General features: G+C 37.0%; 1 protein-coding gene across 2 annotated transcripts in view; it reads right to left on the bottom strand.

Annotated features, from left to right (window-relative positions):
• The window catches only part of Gstcd (glutathione S-transferase C-terminal domain containing), a 163275-nt gene that overhangs the window by 145305 nt on the left and 3891 nt on the right, over positions 1-14079 (bottom strand). Inside the window, exons 1-3 of one of the 2 annotated variants that reach the window (XM_023710085.1) lie at positions 5734-5803; positions 1942-2382; positions 626-1081 (exon numbers count right to left, since the gene is read on the bottom strand). In XM_023710085.1, coding sequence (XP_023565853.1) covers positions 626-1081; positions 1942-2361 — 876 coding nt within the window. In that variant the 5' untranslated portion in view covers positions 2362-2382; positions 5734-5803. Of the gene's footprint in view, positions 1-625; positions 1082-1941; positions 2383-5733; positions 5804-14079 lie in introns of those variants that run through there. The other variant, XM_004626703.2, reaches the window with a different exon arrangement.

Genomic DNA, 14079 nt, shown 5'->3' on the forward strand with positions numbered 1-14079 from the left:
TGTTTCTTTTTTATTTTAAGTTTTTAGGATTTTGTTTCTTGAATTCTGGGCCCTCATACTAAAAGGTAATCTCAAAAGCAATTAAAACAACCACAAAAATTGCTAACATTTTAGTCATTCAAGTCATACTATGTTCCTTACACGGATCATATTAGAGTCAGCTTTCCATCACTATAACAAAATACTCAAGACAATCAGTGCAATACAGGAAATGGTTTATTTTGGCTCACAGTTTCAAGACTTCAGCCCATGGTCACCTGGCCCTGCTCAGGCCTATAGCCACATGTAGCACCATGGCAGAAGCGTGTGGTGGAGGCCCCCTCAAAGGCAGGACCCCATGACCTGACTTCTTTCCGCTGGGCTCAGCCTCTGGAAGTTCCTTCACCTTCCCACTGCAACCAGGCTAAGACCTAAGCCTTCAGTACAGAAGTCTTTAGGGAATAGTCAAGATCCAAACAAGAGCAGAGAGGAAGCATAATCTCTGCTTTGCAGAAAAAAAAAAAAAAAAAAAAAAAAAATTCCCAGAAGCATAAAAGTAAGTAGTAGAACTGGACTTTGAACCTAAGCAATTTCACTGATCCAAACACAAACACACATAGTGTACACCCCCCAACTAACACCTTACCAGAAAGTGGTGGATACAGGGCAGGAGCACGATGTCCGCCAAGGTGAAGAAAAGCCCTTCTGCAAACACATGCTCCAGCGGCGGGAGGTCGGAGGCTTTGGCTTTCCGGATGTGGGAAGGCTCCCTGCTGGTGGCAGCTGGCCCTTCCTGCACTGTGAGCTTTGAGAAAGCCACTTGCAGTTCCAGATTCTGGGATGCACAGTCCACCTCTTCTGAGGCTTCCAGAGGAGGGACTCGGCCCTTAGCTGGGGCAGGTCCAGCGCTGGCCGCCTTCTGCTGCTTCAGCTTCTGCCTGCGGAGTTTGTCGTCATTGTGCACTCTCACGGGCTCGCTCAGCTTCTTCTCCAGCTGCAGGACTTCTGCGGGGATGGCTGTGGGCTGCTCCAAAGACTCTCTCAGGAAATTCTCAATAGCCAAAGGGATGGTATGCTCACACAGCCTGGTCCACTGGCTGACCTGCAAGGCAAAACAAGCAAGGACTTTGGACCTCAAAGTGGCCTGAAGAAAAAGAATGGTCTTACTGGGAACTAAGACTGGTTTGGAGAATTTGAGGCCTGAGCTAAACCATCTGTGGGCTAGACTGCTGTATTTTATATCAAGAAATATGTTACAGTGCTTTACAAAACAGGAGGCAATGGAGATTTCCCCTTCTGTATCCCCTTGCTGAATTCATCATTACTTCCTTAATCCTTTAGAATCATTTCTACCCCTGCACAAATAAATAAATAAATAAATAAATAAAGCAGGGCTTCTGAAGTATTGCTGTTGGAGGCATTTATATGTAAAACTCTAAAAATTCCATATGTAAATAAAACAAAGGATAAAAAGGAAGTCATCGTATAAGAATAATGTCTCCAAGCTTCATAAATGAAATCTGACATTCTTATTTCTCAGTGTTACACTGAAATATTGACACATATGAAGAATGACCTCAATTATTTCATTGGTCACTATGTACTTTTAAAAATAAATGACATTTTATTCCCAATGACATTTTATTCCATATATATATATATATATATATATATATATATTTGGTACAGGGTCTCACTACACATAGCGATCCTCCTGTTTTCTGCCTCCCCAGCACTGGGATTATAGGTGTGCACCACCATATGGTGGCTGGCTCAGCACGCCCAAGGGTGGGGCCAGTGCAGGGTGTGGTGCTGGGAATCGAACCCCAGTCCCTGTGTTGCCTAAGCAGGCGCTTAGCCCACTGAGCTATCTCGCAAGTCCAAAATTAAAATGATTGTTCAAGGTAATTGCTATTACTTTGTAGCTTTAAATAACAGCCAAGAAAGACACTTTATACTTACTTCAGCACAGGCTTTCAAACAAGTCTTTTTAAAGCCCAGAAGCTCCAAAATTTCCTTCTTGGAGGGGTCTGTTTCATACGATTTTTGGATTATGTGTCTCAGTACAACAGCAAGTCCTGCTCTACAAAAATTGTCTGTTTTTTCCACCACTGCAGGTAAACAGCAGTTCTGGACTATTGGTGGGAGCTCTTGCCTTGGAACAAGCTGGATTTCAATGTCCTGGGACAGCACATCTCTTAGTGGTAAACTATCCGTACCTTCTTTGGTGAGGACCAAGCAAACTTTAAAGATTCTACAATCACAGTATGATAACAAAAATAAAGTTACAGACGTATGAAGAGGAAGAATGCATCCTTCTGCTTGATGAGAAAAGTCCAGGTAAAGATATTCTTCTGTTAGATTTTTCTTAATGCCTTTCATTTTCTTCTTTCATTGAGTCGCCTGAAGCATAAGATAGCATGGTTATAGGCCTTAGAATATAATAGTTTAGAAGATGAAAACGATGACTGTTGGGCTGGGGAGACAGTTCAGCAGCATAAGCACCTGCCTAGTAAGCACAAAGACCGGGTTCAGTCCCTAGTACCGCATGCCATGCTGGCCCTGGAACAGAGTGTGGTGGCACATGCCTGTAATCCCAGCACTGAGGAGGCTGATACAGGAAGAACACTACAAGCACAAACTGTGTAGCGAGACCCTATATCAAAAACATTTTTAAAAATTTAAAAGATGAATGTTTTACCAGCCTATTCTAGAAATCAGTAAGAATTTGTGATTGATAATAATGTTGCAAGAATTTGTCATCAAGACGGAAATGGCTGCCAAAAGAAAAACCTCCTATACCTTGTACAGCTGAGTAGTTTTAGAAGTATGTTTATACTCGGTGATTTAAAAGGAGCACATCTTGCTGCTTTCCTAGACTGCACTCTTCATCACTTATTTTTCACATCCCCAGAGTCAACCCATTAACAGCCCCTTTGATTCTGTCCTTAGTATACATTTGGAACCCCCGACAATTTCATATCACTTCTTTTGTATCCTGTGACCCAAGCGGCCACCATTCTAGTGTCCTGCAGCACTTACCTAACTCTGCCTGCCACTTCACTTCCTCATTTAGCTCTTTTAATACAGCAGTCAGAGTGGTTCTACTAAAAATGAAGAAATGCTACTCTTCAGCTAAAAGTCAATCCCTCCCATCCTATTCTTAAAAGAAACAAAGCTTCAACTTTGGCCTACAAAGATCTCCCTGACCTAATCCTCCTTTCGTGTCTTTGAGATCCTCTCATTAACTCTATTGCTTACTATTCATCTTCTGTCACAAAAAAAGAGACTTTTAACTGCCTGAAACTCTAGTACAGTACCACTTCCGGCCTCCCCACCTGGTCTTTCTAGAACCTGAAACACTCTTCACTTTGTTACTTCTTCGCACAATGGCGAGGCCTTAGTGTGACTGTTCCTAGATACGCTTCTTTACTGCAAAGCCTTCCCTAAAAAGGAAAATCTTTCCATTCTCTTCTAGGATTTTTCTTCACAGCACTTACAAATATTGTAACATGCTATTTATTTTATTATGTGTCTCCCCCATCAGAACATCCCCTCAGTGTGGATTTTTTTTGGTTCACTGTCATGCTTGGAACAGGGCCTGTTCTATCTATGTAGGACAAAGAACCATTTGTTAAATGAATGCATGAATGAGTCCACACACTGGTTATTTTAGAGATGTACGCACACAATCGTGAGGTCCAATTATTCTTTTAAGGTTTTCATCAATTACTATGGTGTTTTTATGGGTCAAACATTTCCTGGACCCAGTATTTCCCACATTTTAATCCATAAATCATGACTCCAAAACTGACACTAGATGGCACTCTAAAAGCATTTACAGGGACGTCCTTAACAGAAAGGTAGTGAAGGAAAAAAATATGTATTTTTAAGACTTTAAAAAGTACCCACGCAATTTTATCTCTAATGTGCACCTGAAATGTTAGTATGCCCATCATATTTAGGGAACCTTCAACATACTAAATTTCCTTTAAAACTATAAATTCATTTGGGTTTTTATTGTTTTAATCAAAAGCAAAAATCATCGCTAGTTAAACTTCTTGGTTCTCAACTGTTTTATTAAAGAGTTTATACTCCATTAGAAAAAGTTCAGCTAGTGAAGTACCATCTTTGAAAACTTTTGATAACTCAAATAATCTGTTATATTTCCTTTATTAAAATATAGCAGATTTATACAATGATTATTTTTTAAAAGTCATCTGAGGGAAAATCATTTCATAAAATTAAAAAGCAATGACTGGTTGACTCATGGAAGCCATTTTCTCTCTGAGCTTAATTAACTTTTTGGCTTTGACACCTAGAGTTGGAATTCATTTATTACTATTGACAGAAAAATAACAACAACAACAACAACAACAACAACAACAACAACAAACCAGCCACCACTGCCTAGGAACTGGGAGTTGCTTTTTAGTTTCCCCTAGAAATCTATAGCTAATTAATTTACCAATCCTCTGACTCGCTCTCCTGACAGTGAGATAAAGTAAAGAAAATCCCTAAGTACTTCAAGAAAGTAAATTTGAGAAAAACACAATGGATCATTTCACCTGCCCACCAGTTTAGGACACAATAATTATGAGACTGGTCCTGCTAGTACTTCTTAAAAACATGAAACAATGTTATGCTATTTTACAGCACTGAAGATGGATGAGAAACATGAATACCTGCCAATTGCCAAGGCACATAAGACTGTAAAAACTGGTTTTTACACATTTGCTATAAACTCCTCTTACTGTGAGCACTTAGTATTAAATGCCAGCAAAATAGTATAACAGACACTACTGATGGTGAAATCGATAAATTAATGGTATGCCTAATAAAAATGCAAAGTACTCTTGATTCTTACATATTTTGCAATATAGATGTTGTCTTTTTCTTGGAGATTACTAGTATTACCCAACGATCCTAGAGTGAAAAAAAAAAATTGCTCTCTAGGCAATCTGTCTCTATCACATATTAATAAGTATTGAATATTTACCAATGTTGTACATATTTGGTATCTTTTTTAGCTTACACCATCTTTAACTTTTCAAGAGAAAAGAATGTAATTTTTGCGCAAAGTCTATAAATATAGAAGAAAGTTCCCTTCATTTTTCTCCTCTTCGTAAGCCTGAGAAGCCCTTAGTTTATTAGTTGTACACTAGGAGCTTTAAGAAGGTAGGAACTAGAGTCCACTTTGGGGCCTCTGAGGCACAGCCCTCGCTACTCTGTGTGACATTCCTGCCAAGCACAGAGGTAGCATCATTCACTTTTACTCAACCCTGCCAGATGGTACACTGCAATCAATGCCTAGAAGCCCCAACCACCAATTTTAGGACTTTGACCGAGCTTACTGAGAGTACATCCCTTCCTCGGACAGGCCAACAAGGGGAAACAGGTCAGGAGAAAATACTGAAGCTCCACTTGCTTCACTCCTCAGGCATATTCAAAGATATGTTTAAATGTAGCATTCATCACAGGTTTAATATTTAGGTATTTAGATGTTTTTCATCCTAATTTTAATTAATGATCTTGGCTCTGATAAATTAAAACATTTCATATATGAAAAGGGAAATAAATGAATTGTGTAAAACCTACTAGTATAGATATAAAAACCACACTCTACACATATTCATGTTAAAAGACACACATGAACACACACAAAAGGATACAGGACAGCAAACATAAAAGAATACCCATACTTTTTTTTGAGATTGAGTCTTGCTATGTGCCCCAGGCTAGCCTCAAACTTACAGTGATCATCCTGCCTCAGCTTCCTGTGTGCTAGGATTACAGCCATGAAACATCACATCCAGCCAAGCATTATTCTTTAGAAGCTAGAAAAAGAAAAATAGATGGAATTGGAAGTCTGGGGCTGAAAATTTAAGTCAAGACTTTCCAGCTAAATATTTGGAATTTTCAGCTGGCTTTTTCTTTACAGTAATACCTAACATTTTATCTCTAATGCTTAGCAGTACTCAAGTTGTAGTTCATGTATGGATACCCAATAAACCTACAAATGAGCATTAATCACTTTCTTCAGAATATCACTGAGTACCTTATTCTTCCTGTAAGCCTGGTGCTAATAACACCCTTCTTTTTCTTGCAAATTATTACACCCATTTTAAAAACTCAACTAAGTGGAAATACAAATGATATGAGATCATCTTGTGAGCTAATTCAGAAAAAGTATAGCTGGAATCCACACCAACTTGTGAATAAAGAAAACATATAAATTTTTATATGAATTAAACAATAACGCTGATACAAGATATAGTTCCGATACAGTTCTGTCCCACATCAGAACTGATGGGACACAAAGAAAGCAGTCCTACAAGGGAAATTTATAGCAGTGCATACCCATATAAAGAAAGCAGGGCAAGCGCAAATAAATAACTTAAGTGTTGAATCTCATAAACTTTGTGTGGTTTTTTTTTTTAATGAGCAGAATATATTTATTGAGAGAAAGAAAGCTCCTGTCCTGAGAGAGGGACAGAGGGGGGGCCTGAGCGGGTAGTTTTCCCCCTTCTCTCTCTTTTTTTTTGAACCTCATAAACTTCTAACAAAAGAAAAGCAAGTCAAGCCCAAAGGTAGTACAAAGGAGGAAACAGAATTATTAAGATCAGAGCAGAAATTAATGCAATGAAAATGAAGAAAATAATATAAACAATGAATTGAAGAGTTGCTCTTCTGAAAGATTAAATAAAATGAAAGAAAACCCTTAACATGAAGAAAAAAGGAATGACTGAAATCCATGCAATTAGGAATGAAATGGGTGAAATCACAATAGATCCTCCAGATAATCTATACCTACTTTGGAACTTGTATGCTAATAAGATGGAAAAATGCAGAACAAAAGGACAGATTCCTATATACTTTTTTTTTTTTTTTTTTTTTTTTTTTTTTTTTTTGGTGGAACCAGGGATTGAACTCAGATCCTTGAGCTTGCCAGGCAAGCACTTATTCTAGTGAGCCATCTCCCCAGCCCCTCCTAGACATCTATTAATTACCAAAACTGAATCAAGAAGATATACAAATTCTAAATAAACCAATATAAATTGAAGAAATTGATGATGTAATTGAAAGTTTACTGACAAGGAAAAGCCCACGGCCTGATGAATTCACTGCTGAATTCGACCAGAAATTTAGAGAACTATTACTTCTCAAACCCTTTAATGAACCTGAACGGGAGGCAATACTTCCAAATTCATTCCTGGAAACAATACCCTGATTCCAAAACTGAACAAAGATCCAACCTAGAAAGAGAACTACAAGCCAATCTCACTGACACAGATGTAAACACCCTCAATAAGATTTTAGCAAACAATGTAGTAAATCACCAAGATTACATATCATGACCAAGTAGCATTCATCCAGGGATACAAAGATTGTTCAACATACACACATCAATATAAGTAATACAATATATTAACAGAGATAAGAAAAAAAAAACCCATACCATCATCTCAATGATATAGAAAAACATTTAACAAAGTCCAATACCCATTCATGATAAAAATCCTAAAGAAAATTTGGATAAATGATATTTATCTCAATTTGATAAAAAGCCATCTATGATAAACCAATAACAAACATCATACTAAATGGTTCAAAACTGAAAGCTTTCACTCTCAGGAACAAGACATGGAGGTCCACTGTCAACACTTCTATTCAATATAGTTCTGGAAACATTTGCCAGAGTAATTAAAGGAAAGCAAGAAGTTAAGCTACCATTTGCAGATGACATGATACCCTACAAAGAAGGCACCAAAAAAAAATCCAGAAAAATACTTCTAGATTTAATAACCAAATTCAGTAGCATAGCTGAATATAAAGTTAACACTCAAAAATCAATAGCCTTCTTGTAGACTAATAAATTCAATGAATTAGGGAAAGAACATAAAAGTACGAAACACATTTCCTTGAAGAAAGACAGTCTCTTGAATAAATGGCACTGAAAAAATTCTGCATGGCTCTGCACATGCTTAAGATTAAAACTAGACCCATATCATTCACTACTTAAGCTAAAGTCAAAATGGATAGAACACCTACATATTAAAACAAAAACACTGAATCTGATGGAAGATAGAAGAGGTAAAATTCTTGACGATACTTATGTAGGCAGACTATGAATAAAACTCTGACTGCACAATAAGTATCACAAAAAATCAACCACTGAGATCTCATCTTATTAAAAAGCTTTGCAGAGCAAGAAAAACCACCACAAGAATGAAGAGACAACCCACAATGTAGGAAAAGAATGTGTGCCAGCTGTTCCTCAGACAAAGGGTTACTAGGGAAAGCACATAAACAATTTAAAAAAAGAAAATCAGACCTCCCAAACTAAAGACCCAATTCAAAAATGGGCATCTGAGATGAATATACATTTCTCAGAAGAAATACAAACAGCAAATAAAAATATGAAAAAATGTTCAACAGCACTGGTGATTCATGAGATGCAAATTAAAACAGTGAAATTCCATCTCACCCCAGAAAGAATGGCTGTTATCAAGAAATCAACCATTAACAAATGCTAAGGGAGTGTGTGGAAAAAGGAACCCTTCTCCATTACTGGTGGGAGTACAGACTGTTGCAAGAACTGTAGGAGTCTGTGTGGATATTCTTAAAAAAAACTAGGATTGGAGATCCCATCTGACCCATCATCTATTGCCCTTTTCGATATCTTCCCAGAATTAAAAACATCATACCACAGAGATATATGTGCATCCATGTTTACAGAAGCACAATTTTTAATAGCTAGATCTTGGAAACAACCCAAATGTCCATCAACCAAGGAATGGATAAAAAGATTTTTTTTTCATACAATGGAGTACTACTCTTCCATAAAGAATAAGCTGAAGACTTAAGATAAATGGATGCAACTTGAGACCACACTCATAAGTGAAATAAACCTGATGCACGTGTATAAAAAAATATGGTCTCTCTAGTATAAGAAGCTGACAGAATAAATAAGAACCAAAATGTACAACAGATATTATATTAGGGGAATAAACTTCAAAAGGCAAGATAATAGGACAATGGAGAAAACTGAAAACCAACATATATACATAATAATATATAAAATATAATTATATAATATTAATATATACATATGATATACATATTAATATATTATTAATTTCTCTTAGTTTTTTTTTTGTGGAACCGGGGATTGAACTCAGAACCTTGTGCTTGCTAGGCAAGCACTTATTCTATCTCCCTGGCTAGTTCATTTAAAAGAATGATTTGGGCTAACAGTTTTTGGGCAATTAAATGTTGATATCTTATACTCTAAGTAACTAAATTAAAGATATGATGCATTATATTAACCATTATTGCCTTATTATTTTGTTTTGAAATTTTGTTTTATGTTTTCTCTTTAAAATTAAAAAAGGGAAAGTATATACAATAGACTGAACAAAGGCAAGACAGAATATCAGATCTAGAGGACAGCATTGTGACCATACAAAAGATAATTTAAAAACAGCAAGATATGAAAAATCAATCCTACAGCTGCCAAAAGATGCACAGAAGAACAAACTAAGGCAGACTGGAGCCAGTGAGAAAGGTGGAGATAGCATAAATGTCACAAAAAAACCTCTTCAAAGAAATGGCAGAAAACTTCCCAAACATGAATAAAGAATTTGACACACAAATAAGTAAGTAGGGGCTGGGGAGAAGGCTTAGTGGAATAAGCGCTTCCCTGGCAAGCGCAAGGGCCTGAGTTCAATCCCCGGTTCTGTCAAATAAAATAAAATATAAGAAAAATAAAGTAAGTAAAGCACATAGAACTCCAAATAATCATGTGCAAAATAAATCTGCACCAAAGCATATAACAGTCAAGATTCCAGAAATTCAGGACAAGAAGAGAGTATTAAAAATGTTTATCATGGGGCCGGGGAGATGGCTCAGTAGAATAAGCATTTCCCTGGCAAGCGCAAGGGCCTGAGTTCAATCCCAGGTTCCACAAAAAAAAAAAAAAAAAAAGTTTATCATAAGCTGGGCATAGTGCAATCTTGGCACTTGGGAGGCTAAGGAAGAAGAACAGCACTGAGTTGAGCCCAGATTAGGCTCATACAAGTGAGCTCAAGGCCAGCTTGAACTGCATGGCTAGACCCTATCTCTCAAACAAACAAACACTATTAGAGAAAAGATACAAATTACCTATTTGGAATAGGAAAGCCCATCGCAATCATAGTAGACTTCTCAACACAATCTCTCAAATCAAGTAGAGTTTAGGGGAGATATTTCAAGCCCTAAAAGAAAACAACCTCCAACCCACGCTGATGTATCTGGCAAAACTATCTTTCAAAATCAATGGAGAAATAAGATATACAGGACAAAAACACCTCAAGAAATGTATGTCCACCAAACCAGCTTTCCAAAAGTTCTGAAAGATATATTAAAAAGAGAAAATAAAGACCACAAAAACAATAATAGAAACAAGCTACCAGGCAAGGAAGAAAATTAAACAGGAGAAACACAAGGAACTAACAACAAGAAAATAAGAGAGATAAGCCAGGGCTGGCGAGATAGATCAGCAGTCTAAAGTACCTGCTTAGGCAAACTCAACAGGCACAGGGGACTGTGGTTCAATCCCTGGCACCACATACAGTGCCAGCCCTACCCTCAGGGTGGGCTGAGCTAGTAAAAAAAGAAAGATAAGTCATACCTATCAGTTATTACCATCAATATAAATGGTCTAAAGTCACCAATCCAAAGAAAAAGACTGGCACAAGGAATCAGGAAGATGATTCAACAATATGGTGCATGCAAAAAACACAGTTAGCTCAAAAAGAAATCCATAGATTGAAAGTCAAATGATGGAAAACAATACCCCATGCCACAGAAATCCAGGGAAAAAAGCAGGGTAAGCTAGCTATGCTATTGGTAAACAGTATGAACTTCAAGTCAAGATTGATCAATGAAGGTCACTACACACTTGTTGTCAGGGTTTGTCCAGACCTTCCCCTAAGCTTGATGTATTCATACTTATTTTGTTCTTTTGAGGTGGCTAAATCCAGAGCATGTGATTACTTCCCACTGCAATGCTGGGATTAAAGATGGGTGACTGATGGATCAATACACTTATTGGATTGGCACTGCTCTAATCCTGGCAGACAGCATACAATATAAGGGACAGAAAGAGGCTTGTTTCTCTCTCTCTCTCTGTTGCATTTACTGTTTTCTGCTGCAGTGAATTGCCACATCATAAAAAGAGAATGAGCTCAAATAAATGTTGAACCTCAAAGTGCTTGAGAAAACAAATCAAATGCAAACCTTGTATGAGAAAAAAAATTATAAGGAGCAGAAATTAATGAAATTGAGATTTTAAAAAACAATGCAAAGACTCAATGAATCAAAGAGTTAGTTCTTTGAAAAATTAAATAAAATAAAAACTTGTAGACAACTTATGTAAGAAAAGAAAGAGGGGCCGGCCAGATAGCTCAACACACCAAAGTGCCTGCTTAGGCAGGCACAGGGACCAGGTGTTTGATCCTTGGCATGCCATGACACCAGCCAAGCCCTGGCCCTGCCCCCAGGGCATGCTGAGATAGTGCCTGAGACTGTCCCTGGTGGCCCGCAGGTGTAATCCCAGGGCCTGGGTGGCTGAAAAGAGGAGGATCACTAGCAGGATCACTTATCTGTATAGTGAGACCCTGTTAGACCCTGTACTAAAATACATTTTAAAAAGAAAGAGAGAAAAGAGACGAGAAGAGGAAAGAAAAGGAAAAGGAAAGGGAAAAGGGAAAGAACAGAACAGAACAGAACAGAACAGAACAGGGGATATAACTTGGTAAGTGCAAGGTTGTGAATTTGATGCTTAGTACAAAAATTTTTTAAATATATTTTAAAAAGGGAGGGGGGAAGACTTAAATTTACACAATTCAGAATGAGAAGGGTGAAATTACAATGGATCCTGTGGAAATCCAGAAGATTAATACCTACTTGGGAACCTGTACCTTAATAAACAGAAAACAAAGGACAGATTCCTAGATATGTGTATATTGCCAAAACTGAATTAAGAAGACATAAAAATCTAAATAACCTGATATCAATGGATGAAATGGTAAATGTAATTAAAAATTTATAGTGAAACTTTAATGAAATTAAAAGGGAAGAAACACTTCAAAAATCATTCCTGGAGGCAAGATGTACCCTGGTACCAAAAACAGAGAAAGAACCAACCAAAAAAGAAAAACTATAGATCAGTCTACTTAATGAGCATAGACACAAAAAACCTAATAACACTGGCAAAGAAAATTTAGCAAGTGCTCAAATCATTCACCACAACCAAGTACATTTCACTTCATAGATGTAGGGATGGTTCAATATATGCAAGTCAGTAAGCATAATACACCATATTAAAAGAACCAAAGACAAAAATTACATAATCACCTCAACAGATGCAGAAAAGGCATCTGACAGAGTACAAAAGCCAGTCCTAATAAAAAATCATCTTACAAAAACTAGAATCTATGATCTTCACTCCAATCTAATAAAAGCCATCTATGTCAAACCTACAGCAAGCATCCTACTAAATGATGAAAAACTGAAATCTTTCACTCTAAAATAAGGAATGAAGCAAAGATGTCCACTACCACCACTTCCATTCAATATAGTTCTGGAAACATTATCCAGAGCAATTAGGCAAGAAAAAAAAATAACAAAAAGAGTAAGGATAGGAAAGTTAAAGTATCATTATTTAAAGATGACTCTATATACAAGACCCCAAAAACTCCACCAAAAGACTTCTAGATTTAATAACTAAAATCAGTAGTGTACCTGGATACAAAATCAACACTCAAAACTTGACAGAGGGCTGGGGAGATAGCTCAGTGGTCTAAGTGCCTGCCTGGCAATGCAAGGACCTGGTTTTGATACCCTGTACTGCATGCTGTGCTGGCTCCAGAACCCCAGGTGAGCCATACGGGACACTGGAACAGGGTGTGGTGGTGCTGCCTATAATCCCAGCACTGAGGAGGCTGAGACAGGTTTACTATGAGTCCATACTGTGTAGTGAGACCCTATACCAAATAAATAAATAAAATGATAAAAAAATTAATAGACCTGTTCTACACAGACAACAATCTCACTAAGAGAAATTAGGGAAACTACACTTTTTACAATGGCATCCAAAAAAATAAAATACTTAGGAAACAATCTAATAAAGGAGGTAAAAAACTCTAAACTGAAAACTACAGTACCCTGAAAAAGGAGATCGAAGAAGATATCAGGAAAATGCAAACATATTCCCTGCTCTTGGGTAGAAAGAACCAGAATAGTGAAAATGGCCACACTTCCAAAATTGCTATACAGATTTAGTGTAATCATGATCAAAATTCTAACAGTATATCTCACAGAATTAGAGAAAACAATTCTAAAATTCATTTGGAACTAGAAGAGACCTAGAATAGCAAAGGCAATTCTGGGTAACAAAGGCAAGGCAGGGGCATCACAATACCTGACTTGAAATTATACTCCAAAACTACTGTAATAAAATCAGTATGGTGCTGGGAAAAAACAGACCCAGGGATCAATGAAACAAATTAAAAGATGCAGAAACAACTCCAGATTCAGCCAATTTATCTTTGACAAAGGTGCCAAACACTTTCACTGCAAGAAAGACAGCCTTTTTAATAAATGGTGCTGAAAAAAACTGGCTTTACACATACTGAAGATTAAACTTCATCTGTATCTTTCACCACACACTAAACTAAAATTGAATTGGATAAAAGACATAATATTAAAAAAAAAAACACTAACTCTGTTGGATTAGAGAATAGTTAAAACTCTTTAAGACATTGGTGTAGGCAGACTTTATGAACAAAACCCCAGTTGCATAGGAAGTATCACACAGAACAATAGGGATCTCATTAAAAAAAACTTTTGCAACAAGAGAAGCTACCAATAGTATGAAAAGAAAATCCAGTGTGGGAAAAATTTTTTTACTGGCCATTTCTCAAATGGACTACTATCTACAATATATAAAAACCTCAACAACAAAAAATCAAATCCCCCTGCCAAACTCAAAGACCCAATCAAAAAGTGGACACCTGAAATAGACACTTCTCAGATGAAGATGTAGAAATAGCAAAT

This window comes from Octodon degus, unplaced genomic scaffold, assembly GCF_000260255.1.
Source record: "Octodon degus isolate 3935 unplaced genomic scaffold, OctDeg1.0 scaffold00016, whole genome shotgun sequence".
In the NCBI taxonomy this organism is placed as follows: Eukaryota; Metazoa; Chordata; class Mammalia; order Rodentia; family Octodontidae; genus Octodon; species Octodon degus.